The 13,690-nt window shown below is 31.6% G+C and overlaps 2 protein-coding genes across 5 annotated transcripts; one reads left to right on the forward strand and one right to left on the reverse strand.

Moving 5' to 3' along the window:
• Positions 1-60: 60 nt before the first annotated feature.
• Positions 61-1,889, reverse strand: LOC100745581 (protein AAR2 homolog). Of its 4 annotated transcripts, none has more exons than XM_012389040.3 (7): positions 1,788-1,889; positions 1,621-1,702; positions 1,305-1,507; positions 1,123-1,238; positions 894-1,047; positions 541-816; positions 61-479 (listed from the first exon to the last, which is right to left on the reverse strand). In XM_012389040.3, exons 3-7 carry the CDS (start codon positions 1,490-1,492, stop codon positions 71-73), a joined length of 1,143 nt encoding a protein of 380 aa, XP_012244463.1. In that variant the 5' UTR covers positions 1,493-1,507; positions 1,621-1,702; positions 1,788-1,889; the 3' UTR covers positions 61-70. The 4 variants fall into 4 exon arrangements, with proteins under 4 accessions (XP_012244463.1, XP_012244462.1, XP_012244464.1 ...); XM_012389039.3 differs by having other exon boundaries at positions 1,305-1,516; XM_012389041.3 differs by lacking the exon at positions 1,621-1,702 and having other exon boundaries at positions 1,305-1,516; positions 1,788-1,880.
• A 706-nt stretch (positions 1,890-2,595) lies between these two features.
• Positions 2,596-8,417, forward strand: LOC100746664. Its single transcript, XM_012389044.3, has 15 exons — positions 2,596-2,802; positions 3,092-3,162; positions 3,250-3,388; positions 3,474-3,651; positions 3,714-3,815; positions 3,906-4,127; positions 4,486-4,533; positions 4,602-6,752; positions 6,822-6,936; positions 7,008-7,212; positions 7,292-7,478; positions 7,553-7,711; positions 7,772-7,924; positions 7,997-8,089; positions 8,174-8,417. Exons 1-15 carry the CDS (start codon positions 2,758-2,760, stop codon positions 8,401-8,403), a joined length of 4,098 nt encoding a protein of 1,365 aa, XP_012244467.1. The 5' UTR covers positions 2,596-2,757; the 3' UTR covers positions 8,404-8,417.
• Positions 8,418-13,690: the final 5,273 nt, after the last annotated feature.

Raw genomic sequence — 13,690 nt, forward strand, 5'->3', positions numbered from 1 at the left:
TTTATATATATAAACGTTACCTATATATACAAGAAGTAAGAATATACGTTTTATATTATACATTTTACAACTATTCTAACGAAACAACAACCGGCGCTTCATCTTCAGTTTCTTCCTGCAAATTAGAAAAATCCCACAAAAATTTTATAGACAATCGTTCGCTAAATCTCGTTGTATAAGATTTTAAACGTCCATCTAATTCAGAATTCATTTCAATATTTGCGAACAATTTGCGTAAATTATGATAAACAAAATTATTATTGGCTACAATGTCACAAAGTATGTCTTCGGGTACGTGCATCAATTGAACTTCTAATGCTTTCATAAATTCAATGTAAATTGCGCGACGTTGCGATATCGCACAATCGGCTCCACAAATAAGAGATACAAGTTTCTTCCAATGTTCAAAGGCATCAAAACTTTGTCCAACAAGAAAACAGACAAATGCCAACTCCATTTCACCAATTATCTCTATGGGACTGTAAAGATATTAATCGTAGGTTATAAAATTTTGGAACAAATATTTAACTAATTACTTACAGTGTTAATTTCTTAAGAACAGTATCCAATGCATAACTCGTATCCAAAGAGTACTTTGTAATTTCAGTTGGCGATGCTCCATCTGGATATTGCTTACAAGGTATTTTTGAAAGTCGAAGTTCTGTTCCAGGCTTAGGTTTCATATCAGGAAGAAGCTCATCTTCCTTCTCTTCTATGGTAATTCCACTCCTCCTTCTTCTTTTCGAACTTGATTCTCCACCTCTTGGTCTTGCAGCATCAGTGCAATATTCTAATTCTAATGCTGATCTTACAAAACTGAAATACAGAAATTTGTTAATAAAAGAATAAATATAGCAAAGACAATTAATAATTTATAAAATTTATTAACATACCCACATATGGGTGAACAACGTTCAACAAGAGGAGGGGTAATATGATTTGTTAATTCCTTCCATTGTTTCCATATATCATAAGGGTAACATCCTAGAAATCTATCTAAATCTTTCAAATTGCTCTTGTACCTTTCAACCGTTTCTTCTTCTATAGCTTTGTATGAAAAATTAGATTTTATTAATAATGAAGTCTTTTAACAATTTTTTAGTACATTAAGTGCTATCATACTTTCTGAACTTAAATCTTCTTCTTTTGCGTCCCAACGTTTCACTAGAAATTCAGACTTTTTAAATATATGAAAAAAGCCAACTTTAGGTGTTGCTTCTCCAAATTCATCTACAGCACTTAAAGAATATAAATATATAAATATTATGTTATAAATAAGGAAAACATAACTACAACAAATTTACCTATAATGTACATAATGAAATCCTGGTGGGATCATTTTAATCCCTTTAAAACTATCTAATGTATTCCAGGATTTTAAATCAATGCCAAACTCTGTGCCAACAGGTACATCCAGCATAACTAATGTAGCACCTTCAACGAGAAGCCTCTGGGCTAGAATTTGATCCATTTCTATTCCTTTGCTTCCCATGATTAATTAATAAAACTGTAAAATCTGAGTAATAAATGGTTTTCTTCATATATAAATCGTATGGAAATTCATATATTTGTATAAATCGTTTACATTTGTGTATTACTACTTTAGCACCAAACATTTACCTAAACAATTGGAAAATAAGTTTATATTTATTTACTGGAGTAACAAGATATAATATATATGACCGTTGTTGAATAAAAGGTGCTAGAAAGATATTTTATGTCCATCTTTAAATTAATAGTTTACAACACTGTTACTTCCAAATTAATACAAAAATTTTGCAGTTTACCCAAAATATTCTTGTAAATGTTTAGTATACACAAACGGTCAGTCTGTCATCCTATTTTCTATCACGCATGAACAATGTATTATAGAGTAGGGAACCACTCTATACGTATGCATACAATGTACAACGTAGATTATTCCCTTGTTAATTGGCCATCGCTGCTCCCACCATTTCTAGGAAATACATATGTACATACTTTTATTTCGCTTGTACCGAGCTCCAAACCTGTTTTATATAAAAACTATAAACTTTAGATTAGTTTAATTCTATTTCTTTATCAATTCTATATCGAAGTAGAATTTTTGACATAAAGCTTTCCTTACTAAGGGAAATTGAACTAGGAATGCTACATGTATACAGGACCATCAATAATGTTTATTAATTTCAATAACAAATCACACTGACTCAATTCACCATACGAATTAATTAATTCTATGTAGTGTACTAATTAGTAGAATATGGAAGGAGAGAAAAGAACGGCATCGTAAATGAACGGAGTGAGGCGATGCGCAGAATTTAACAAGAAAGCGCGCGGCATATTTCGAGTGTATTGAAAAATCATAATTATCATATTGTATCTTGAAAAAGGAAATATGTATGTATCTATATTAAAATGTATGCCTGATATAATGTAATACTATTAAAAGTTTACTATTATAAAAACATACAAAACTGCGGTGCATACAAAAACAGTTAAAGGTAATACTTTTAAAAGAATACTTATTAATATAATTAATTTATATATATATATATATATATATATACATATATAGAGTACGTATAAAAATCTTTTACGCACCTGTATATAATGTCGTTATATAGAAATTTTAACATAATTTTTATCATAAATATTAGGGTCCCTAGCCGGAATTGTAAACATCAAACTGAACGCCGCATAAACGTGTTTCTTGATCGGCATTCAAAAATACAAATAATTTTAAAACAAATAGTATTAATTGTCATTTTAATTACCATGGACGATAATCTTTCGGATTTGAAAACAGATGAAACCGCTCAAGTGAGTATTTTATTATCAGAAGTTTTTACTTTAAATCGAATTTAATAGTATCGACTATTTAGGTTAGTTTGAGGTTATAATACCGTTTAATTCTATGTTATTAGTTAATAAAAATTTAATCTGAATTCTAATCAACCTTAATCTAAGACTCTAGTCAAATGAAATGCATCACTTTAATACGAGTTTAATATGAAATATTTACTAATAAAATTTATAGTTATTGTTATGCCATTTTAAAATTCTGATTCTTAATAATTTTAATTGTCGATTGTTATTTATTTCATTTAAGGAGGATATTTCCAATCTAGACAAATTAACGCAGTCCTATTTATTGTTAAAAAAGAAAATTGCTGGAACTCAGTAAGCAAATTAACATATTAATCATGTATTTTTATATTTGCATCTGTCATAATTTTTAATTAATATTAACGAAATGCTTATTTTTAGTGAATTAATTAAAAAATATAATGATAAAACAAAAAAATGTGAACGATTAAAGCAAGAGCTAGATACAGCAAGTAAAGCTATAAAGGAAACAACATATAATTATAATTCTACTTTAGCAAAAATTATTAAATTGGAACTTGTAAGTAAAAGAATATATGTAAATTATCCTGCAAAATATTACCTTTCTTCCTCTTAGTCATGTATTATTAATATATAATTCTTAGCAAAATACAGAATATAAAAAAAGCATTGAAACTCTGACTACACAAGTTAATGAAGCTAATATCAAGGCAGCAGCTGATCAGCAGCATATACAACAATTAATATGTAAAATAAAGGACACAGAAGAAGATCAAAATCACAAGATAATACAATATGATTTAGAAAAATCCTCACTTCAAGGTAATTTTATAAAGTGGATTAAAATTTTCTATGTAGCTTAGTAATTTGATTATCTCTTGCAGTAAGAATCAAGGAATTGGAACAGGAGTTAAAAAATGTAAAAAAATCCTATGATACAAAAATGAAAAAGATGGAAAAGAAAATTTCTGTAAAAAATGAAGATAGTAAGTTAATTTAATTGAAGAATTAATATAATTGATTTAAAAGTATTTTTTAATAATAATTCAATATTTTATATCTAATTTATTTTATAGAAGCAAAGTTACAGGATGTTGGAACTAATACATCGACTAGAAAGACAATAATGCAAAATCCGGAAGTCACAGATAAAAGCGTATTAACCGACGATTTTTATAATGTCAAGGATGTCTTATATCCTATATTTTGTGACAACTGCAGTGTTCTATTAGATCCACCTCCCCTTGAGAAAATATGCACAATTATGAGCAATTCATGTCCAAAACTTGTTGAAAAGATTCAATCTCCACCAAAAAGATTTCCATCTCCACCAAAAAGATTTCCATCTCCACCAAAAAGATTTCCATCTCCACCAAAAAGATTTCCATCTCCACCAAAAAGATTTCCATCTCCACCAAAAAGATTTCCATCTCCACCAAAAAGATTTCCATCTCCACCAAAAAGATTTCCATCTCCACCAAAAAGATTTCCATCTCCACCAAAAAGATTTCCATCTCCCTCCATCTCCACCAAAAAGATCTCCATAAAGATTTCCATCTCCACCAAAAAGATTTCCATCTCCACCAAAAAGATTTCCATCTCCACCAAAAAGATTTCCATCTCCACCAAAAAGATTTCCATCTCCACCAAAAAGATTTCCATCTCCACCAAAAAGATCTCCATCTCCATTACAATCATCAATAGGTACACATTGAAATATTTACAGTATTCGTTTATATGAAATATATTTTAATAATTTCATATATTTTTAGATATAAGGGATGGACAACGGTGTAAGACTGAAACTTTGTTAACATTATCAGACACTTCTTCGCAGCATTTACCGAATCAGAACAATCGTGTAGAGTTTATTCCAACAAGTCTGTTAACGCCCCATACGATTTCGTTAGGTCGCTCGGATTATTGTAATACTTTTCCTCCGACATCGAATTTAATAGATCCAAGTACATACTATATCGGATCGACGCCACTTAATCCGTTATCAAGGACAGATTCGAATACAACTAATCAGAATAATCATTGCGAGAATATGGTAACGCCTACGTTATCGATTATTTTGTCGTTACAAAAAAGAATCGATATGTTGGAAATGAAAATGAAAATGAAAGAGAAATTAAATAAAAAGAGCTTAAATCAAAACAATAGCTGTTGTCAGCATCATCATCTAAATGCTTGTAGTATGTACGATATAAATAACTCTACGCGATTTAATTTCAATGAATTGAGAAAACTGATGGACGCTTACAGAAGAAAAGAAACAAAAAAATTTAATGGGCATAAAACATTGAGGAAATTATCTCGATTAAAATGCAAAAGACTACAAAATGTGTATACTGGTTTTTGGAAAATTGAATCAGTTGTTAACAAAACTGAACGAACTTCTCTTAAGAAAAAGCTTAAGAAGAGCAAGTATCGAAATTCATTTCTCAGAAAATCTGATAATTTGTTACATAGTACAGAAGACATAGAAGAGTTAACTGGTGACAGTAAAACAAATATTAATGTAGAATCTAAAAGCGTATTACGTATAAGAAGATCTAGCTTGTCTTTGAATTCTGATCATACAAATAGAAATGAAGCTGAAGCAAAAATAGTACGAAATTTGGTTGAATGTAGTAAGTCAGTAGGAGGTGAAACCGATTCAGGAATATTATCGGATTCTATTGAATCTGGAAAACTGATCCGATCTGAAGCAAATACGGACATATATTCGGCACTAACAGAGCATAAAAGCGCAATAGAAATAAAATCTTCTATGGAAAATGAATCATGTTCTATTGAGCATATTAAACCGGTAAACGAATCCCCGATAAAAGTAGTACACGTATCACATTTAGTAAAATTGGATAAATCAATTGAAAAAACTAATACTTTAAATAAAGACATGTCAGAAACGCCACAATCTGATAGGAAAAGGAAGATAAGTGAAAGCGAAATTAAAAAATCCGTTATTCGACCAAAGTTGCTGGGAAAAATAAAAAATTTAAAGAAGAATAGTAAAATCATGAAAACATGTCAAAATGTGTTGGAACATCAAGATATGCAGAATTATGAGCATGAAAATGGTAATATATCTAAAAAACAAGAAGGTTTAGACAATAATTCTCAAGTAGTCAAAAAGGATGATTATATACCTAAAAAGAAATCTCGTATTGCACACGTACCTAAGAACACAATGATTAAACAAAAGAAATTAAACAATGTTCCAGAGTTCAAAAAACAATTAATAAAAGATTTAGAAAATGCCAACTGTACTGATTTAAATGAATTGAAAGGAGATAATAATGAGTTGCAAAAAATTTGTGGTAATAATATACAAGAAACTCAATTAATTTCTTCAAAGGTACATTCTAGCAGTACTGAAAATATTGTAGGAGATGCTGTTCACGAAATACCAATTACCGATATTAAAAATTTATCAAGTAATGTAAGAAACAAGACATGCGGACAAGATACAAACATAACATTCAAAACAAATAGTAGGTATAGTCTATTTGATACTACACTCAATACTAATTCTTTGGAAGGGGTAATCAAATTGAATGAGAAAAAGACTGATTCGAATAAGAATGACGAGCATTTGAAACATGTATGTGAAATTAATTCTCTAGATGTAAGAGAAATCAACAAAACAAATAGTACGAGCAAACAAGAATTACTAAATTTCAATGACAAGTCTTCCACTGATACTTCAGAGATAAACGATATAAGTGAAAGGAATTTATGTACTAAAGAAATAACACGCACGAATGTTTGTATTACACAGGAAGATTCTGCTATAGAACACGAACTAAAATCATACTGTCTACTTAAAATATTGCAAAAACATATTAATAATAATCCATCTAAGAAGAATAAGAAAATGTGTAATAAAAAATTTTTACATATCGGTCTAATGGCAGGTAAGATAATTTCTGCTAACAGATTTTTTAAAACATGGGATTATCTAAAATATGCTTTATTTATTTTAGATGAATTCGTGAGTAAACAATTGCAAAGGCTGATAGATAATGATTGGCAGAATTCCATACATTGGGATGTGATTGAAAAACTGAAATTTACCTGTAGTTCTCGTATTATAGCAAAGTTAGTATCACATCATATTTGTAATTAATTTTTAACATGACTAATTACTAACATATACCATATGATTTTAGAGGAATTATAGAATTCTTAAGCACAGAACAGGAACATAACAGAAATTTAGATAATAGTTATACACCGCCTGCACCATTAATGACGAAAGCACAACAAAGAATATCAGCATTATTAATTGACCTAGAAAAATCAATGCCCACTGTATTTCAATTTGTTCAAGTTGGCATAGAGTACAAACTTTTTAGACTTAATCAAGGAATAGAGGTTTGGCTTCTCCCTACTATTTTCTTACGTAATGCAAAATTAACGAATGCAATTAACGATTAATTAATTTTATGTTTAGAGATATGCAATAGAATCTCTTGCTAGAATGTATACGGTTTTAGCACGAATTAAGAAGGATCGAGAAAAAGTGAGGATATTTTGTTGCGATGCTTTGTATTGTTTGGGAGTTCATGCAATACTTATTTTATATACAGTACTCACTTCTTGGCCAGAAGTATTTCCAAATAACGAAACAAGTACTAATAGTATGTGTAATTTTTTAAATCATTTCAAAATCAAATTTTTATTTCGTTATTGTAACTATTTATTATATATACAGGGTTATTGCCAAAATGTATGGCACATTTAATTATGGCGCAGCAAGCTATGGACTATCCTAAACTTTATGCCTTAAAAAATTTAGTGTCAATGTTCTACAAATATCCAATGGGAACATTATCGAAAGATTTGCTCAAAGAACTTTTGACTGCACTTCAAGGTAAGAAACAATTATAATACTTTTGGTTTATTGCCTAAATATAATTTGATCAATTTGTAGAAAGAAATGATAGTGAAGCAGAAATCGCTATTATACTTCTTGCAAAAAGAGAAGGAACTAAATGGACGCACACGAACATTATTAAGGGTGCACTGTTATCTATGATAATTAACGAGAAATTTCCGAGCACATATCGAGCGTTTTCTTTATTAGGTAAATTTAAAATTTAATAAACTCCATTTAAATATTTAAATTATAACTTCCACTACATACTCGTAAATGCAGGTAATTTGATGCGTGTATTCCCAATAGAAGATAAAGATAATTTGGTTGGTCAAATTGTAGAACAACTGTGCGATTTAATCAATTCCGATAAAGGTATACTGTTGTTATTTATTTTATTCGTGTTTTAAATGTAATAGGAAATTTAGTTATTAACAAACAATTAATATTTTTAACTAGGATCAGATGAGCAAAAAGAAGGAGTTTTCTCGGCATTGTTGAGTTTATCGAGGCATAAATTTGATGAAGTGATACAGAATACGTTAAAGTGGACTCCATCTATGCCATTGCATGATCGAACCATGGAACAGATCAGTGGATTATTTAATACGCGTGACCCAGATTTTTGGAGGGCTTATTTAAGAAAAAACAGACAACTGTTCGTTACTTTGGAAGAAAATAAAACGTAATGCATAGTTTTTTTAACCTCTTAACCTACGATTTACGTTCGAGAATTTTATTATATATTATTATTATACATATACAATAGTATATATTATTATATATACTATTATATATTATATTTGGCCCGATCATCGTACTACGGACTATGCCCGTAGTTGTAGGTTAAGGGGTTAATATGAACAAATCGGGAAATTATGTGATATTTATTGTAAGATAATTTAAATTATTCAAAACTCTGAATTTTTCCATTATTCTTAAACATATTTAGGTTTTTCCATTAAGGTTATGTTAATCTCGAATTTATTTAATTTTTCTTTTAATCAAAGATCGTGTTATTCTATTAATCACGGCAATTATTATCAGTTCTTTTTATGACATTTTATTACATGATCCTATAAAACAGAAATAATGTTTCCTTTGTTATTTCTGCATGCATAGTTTAAAATTGTAACAAATTACTGACTCTTTTAACTAATTCTGAAATTCCCTTTTTTATTTGTCAAATTGTATGATACTTTAAGTGACAGTTTTTTTAAGTATTGTAATATGTATGTATATATTATATGTAACATATAGAAGACTACGTGAAAGAGAACTCCAACTGATAACATAATTTTGATAAGCCAAAGAAGCCATTTCGTACGTGAAATAAACATGCTTCCATAAACTGATTAATGAAGCTTTGTTTGCACTTAACGTTTCATGTAAATGTCTTTACTTTCTATTTCCTTTTATTTTACCTACGGGTAGAATCAGAGAATAGAAAAAAAATCATTTTGTTATGACATAATGAAATAAAAAATTGATTTTCTACATTTTGTCGTTCGAATGATAGTTCCCTTAAAATATTTTAATTAAAATTCAGATAAAGGATTTAAGCTGTTTCATATCGAGTAAATTTCAATTATATAATTTTTATTATGTCATATTTTTCAAACACAGGAGATACTAGCAAAGATGTAATAAGATGAAATATTAATTAGATCAAATGAATATTTATAAATAAATTATAATTAGAAGGTATATGTATTTATATAGGTCGATGGTTCTTGGTCTGCAGAGCCTTAATGTTTCTTTGAAATTCCATCTTGCCAGTCATGTATGGATGTTACAAATTCAGCTTTTAATAATTCCAACTGTTATCATTATTGTTCCACTATTTCACTAACATTTACAGTAGTATCACTATAGCATATCTGACACCAAACAAACGCATTGCATTGAAGATAAGGATGCCATTAAAGTGAGATAGATGCTGAAACATCAGACCAGTTTCCACAAAAAATTTATAGGTTCGCGAATTGCTTAATGTTATTCCAAATTTAATGATTCTTTGAACAATTTGTCATTGAATTAATATACACAGACACTAATTCAAACACGAAATATTTTAAATATAACACTTTTCGATGCGTAGATTACACGTATCACGGTGATCAAATCTACGCTGGAACTACTGCGTGATCAAATTCGAAAAATAAGGTTTAAATATTGTGCTCTCTTTGGTGAAACTTAGTACGTCATGTTTATATATATTATTTATATATATTATATTATATATATATGTCATTCTTCAATTTTTTCCTTCTTTTAAATACAAGGATAAACGTTCTAGAATTTTTTAAACAACTATAATCACGTATTTGCCTGACGTATTATCATCTAATTGTAAGGGAAGGGACGCGAAGGACAGTGGCGCAGCCTATGGAACAATCAGTGAAGAATGGCGGGAAAGTGTTTAAAGTTTAAAGGATGATTGCAGCAACATGTACGTTCTCGCTTATTTATACTACTTAACCATTTCGGGAAACAAGAGTACAAGTTTTTATTCCTTTCAATATAATAATAATCGTAATAATAATAGATAATAATAAAAATAGATAATAATAGCAATAATAATAATAATAATAATAGAAATAATAATAGAAATAATAATAGCAATAATAATAATAATAGTAATAATAATCAACATATCGTAAGCTTCCATACGCAGAGCACGCTAAGTTAATACATGTACATAGTTTCTTTACAAAAATAATAACAATGTTTCGATGCAACATTGCGAATCCAATGATCAATCTCTTCTAGCTAAATGACACTTTAGCAGCATTTTTCCTTTGGATAGATAACTCTTGTTAACTATATTATCCTCGTTATATTCGTTCATTGTTCTTACCGTTCGATTTTTTCGAAGCAGATCATACACGCGTTATCCGCGTGCACACCGCTCCTTTCTCTCTATCATTTTCTTTCTTTCTTTTTTTTTTTTCATTCTTCTTCAAACATTTTTATAAATAAACTACCTTTATTTTGTCAGTTAATCGACATTGTCTTTGGTACATTTACAACGAACAGCATATATCGCGACAGAAAGTACGGATTTGGTATGTCGGACGGGGTACCTACCATCCGCCGTCATAAAGCGCACGCAATTCACGAAAAAAAGAAACAAATTTCACTTGGAGACCTTTCGCGTGTCGTCTGAGCGCGAAGATTTCCGTCCGGAAATTAAAAATTAAAACAAATAAAGGAAAACAGAAAGAAAAAAGAAAGGAAAACAGAATATTAAGAAGAAACGGAAACGGAAAAGCAAGAAGCAAACAAGAGAAAACAAAGGAAAGAAGAGGATACGAATGGGCTGAGCGACGGTCGCCGACGGTAGAGTTGACCAGTTATCGATCGGAATGATCGCACTCCACTAAGAATTTCGTGATTCCAGTGTCCTCGAGTCGATTCCGATCGACCGGTCAGTGGAACAAATCATTCCCCGTCGGGTCTTTCTCCTAGGATAAGACCTCTCTGACCACGCTGACCCAAAAGAAAAATTCACCGAAATTTCTTCGCGTCGTTTAGCTGTTTTTCTCTCTCTGTTTCTTTCTCTTTCTCCCGACCGAATGCAACGTAACCTTCTCGTGTCTGTTTTTTTCCTATTCTTTCCCTCCCTTCGGTTCTCTTCTTCGTCTTGATCTTCGCGATACACGGCTACGGCGCTGTCTGATGTACTAAAATGCTACCACTGTCTACGCTTAAACGATCGCTAAGTCACAAGCCCAAGTCATTGCTCCCGACGATGATTCTCTCTCTGGTTTATTTATCTTTTCTCTCGACAAAAATTAAAGTTATGTTTTCCCTCGATGTCTGATAGGGTGTAAATTAAAAAGAAAAAAAAGAGAAAGATCGTGGTCAAGCAATCACTCGGTCGTAACGATATTTTAACGTTTAGAAGCTGACAATCGAAGTCTACCTACGAATTTTTTCTCTTGCGATCGTTCCCGTATGAAACGTTTCAAAGGTCCTACGTGTTCAACAATCTGCCATTCGTTGCTCAATTTTTCGGTATCGACGGGTTCGAGTAATCGCTCTCACGATGCACGTTGATGCGTTTCGAAACGCGATACGATCAGTTAGAAGAATTACGAGGAACCGGCCATGATCGTTAGAAGCGATTACTCGAACATTCGGTGGAACAGTGTTTAAAAGTTGATTCAATGATTGCTGGTTCTATTTACTACGTTGCATTTATGGAAAGAAACCTGTGTGCTGGCTGACTGAATTGTAGGAAAATGGCGTTCTCGATTGAAGAACAACGCAGATACTACGCGATATTCAACGAATGCCTGTGCGATGTCGGAACGCAAGCTTTTTATCGAGTCTTATGCGGTTTTCACAGGCGCACTTGCGTCGGAAATTGCGTGCTTTTTCTCTTCGTTCTTTTCCTTTTTTTACATAACTTTTTTCTCTCTCTCTCTCTCCCCCTCTCTCTCGTTCGTTCGTTTATAAATAATAAGTGCGTGTACTTAAAAAATATCGTGTTAACCAAATAATACGCGGTAGTATTAGGAATAAATTGATTAATCGTGGTTCGGTAATAATAATAAAAGGAGAATAATTAAATGATCGCAACTAATGATTGTAAATTAGTAAGTTAATAATAATAATCGTGCTAATTAATAATTAGAGGAAAGAAAATAATATAAGAATAAATTAGGAACCAAGTACAAAGTTACGAGAGAAGTAAGATTGGGGAATAATTAAATTAGAGTTTTTCCATATTCACGCTACGATTTCTTCACGATAATTACGACTATTTATAATAAATTACAGCGTACGGTTACGATTCGAATTCGTGCCCGTAACAGAAAATAAAAAAAAAGAAAAGAAATACACATTAGGCCACCTAGCTTCACGCGTTTCTCGTCTCGGAACCTATCTCGTTTTCTAATTCTACGTACGTATGCGTATTCTTCGGTTTTCTCCTTCGTTTCTTTCTTTCGACTCTTCTTCCCGATTTTCGTTGTCCAGGAAGATTACCAACTCTTACTGCATCTCTACGACGTTTTGTAAGTCATTCAAGCTTTGAAACTTCATAACGAAAGAGAAAACACGAGGCTCGTGGCCGAGCAAAGAAACGAAAGCGTCGTCGGGTCATGATCGCGCGACACATTATTTATACACGTTACACAAAAGTATACTAGACGTTTCATTTTCTGTTTCTTCAAAGCGTTTGGAAGCTTCTTCACTCCACGGCACAGTATCTACAAATGTACAAATCATCATCGAATACAGGATCGATCCTTGCAGGGTGTTAGGTTATGATCGACCAAACAAATAACATATCGTGCTTCTTCGTGAACTTTATAAGATGGCGTCGCGGTAGCGTTCGACAACGATCGTTTTAAACGAATCCTCGACTCCTTTCAAAATTCAAAAGAAGAATGGAGATAGTTCTATTGGTTATATTGAGAGGAGCACGCCGCGCGAACAATCGACTCTGTCAACCGACTCGTTGCCCGATAAATTTATTTGTCAATAGTCACCGTAAAGAAATGGGAACTCGCTGTCGACCAGCGTCGTCATAATTGTAGTTTGTCCGCTACAACGGCCCAATCTTCCTTGGGATAAATTTAACGGAAAACGAATCGGCTGGCCCTATGTGGATAATTTACTATTTACAAGAAGAGAGGCGAGAAACAGAGATTTGCTCTGCAGCGCGCTCGATTTCGATCTTAATCGATAGATGGACACGATCGCTATCGACGCCACCGCGACTCGTGCATTCGTCTTCGAGAATTCAATCGATTTTTATCGATGATCTAACGAATATTACAACGAGGCTTACTTTCCTTTCGCTAGGTTTTAACACCGCACAGAGACACCATCCTCGAGTTCGTTTTCTTTTCTTTTTTCACCATGTTAAGGCGTTCATAATCGCCAACGCCTACCACCCGAATTTAAATTATATTACGAATTTAAACGAAGTTACACGTACGACATTGTGCGGACAAAAAATAC

This window comes from Bombus impatiens, unplaced genomic scaffold (assembly GCF_000188095.3).
Source record: "Bombus impatiens unplaced genomic scaffold, BIMP_2.2 scf_0621, whole genome shotgun sequence".
Classification (NCBI taxonomy): domain Eukaryota; kingdom Metazoa; phylum Arthropoda; class Insecta; order Hymenoptera; family Apidae; genus Bombus; species Bombus impatiens.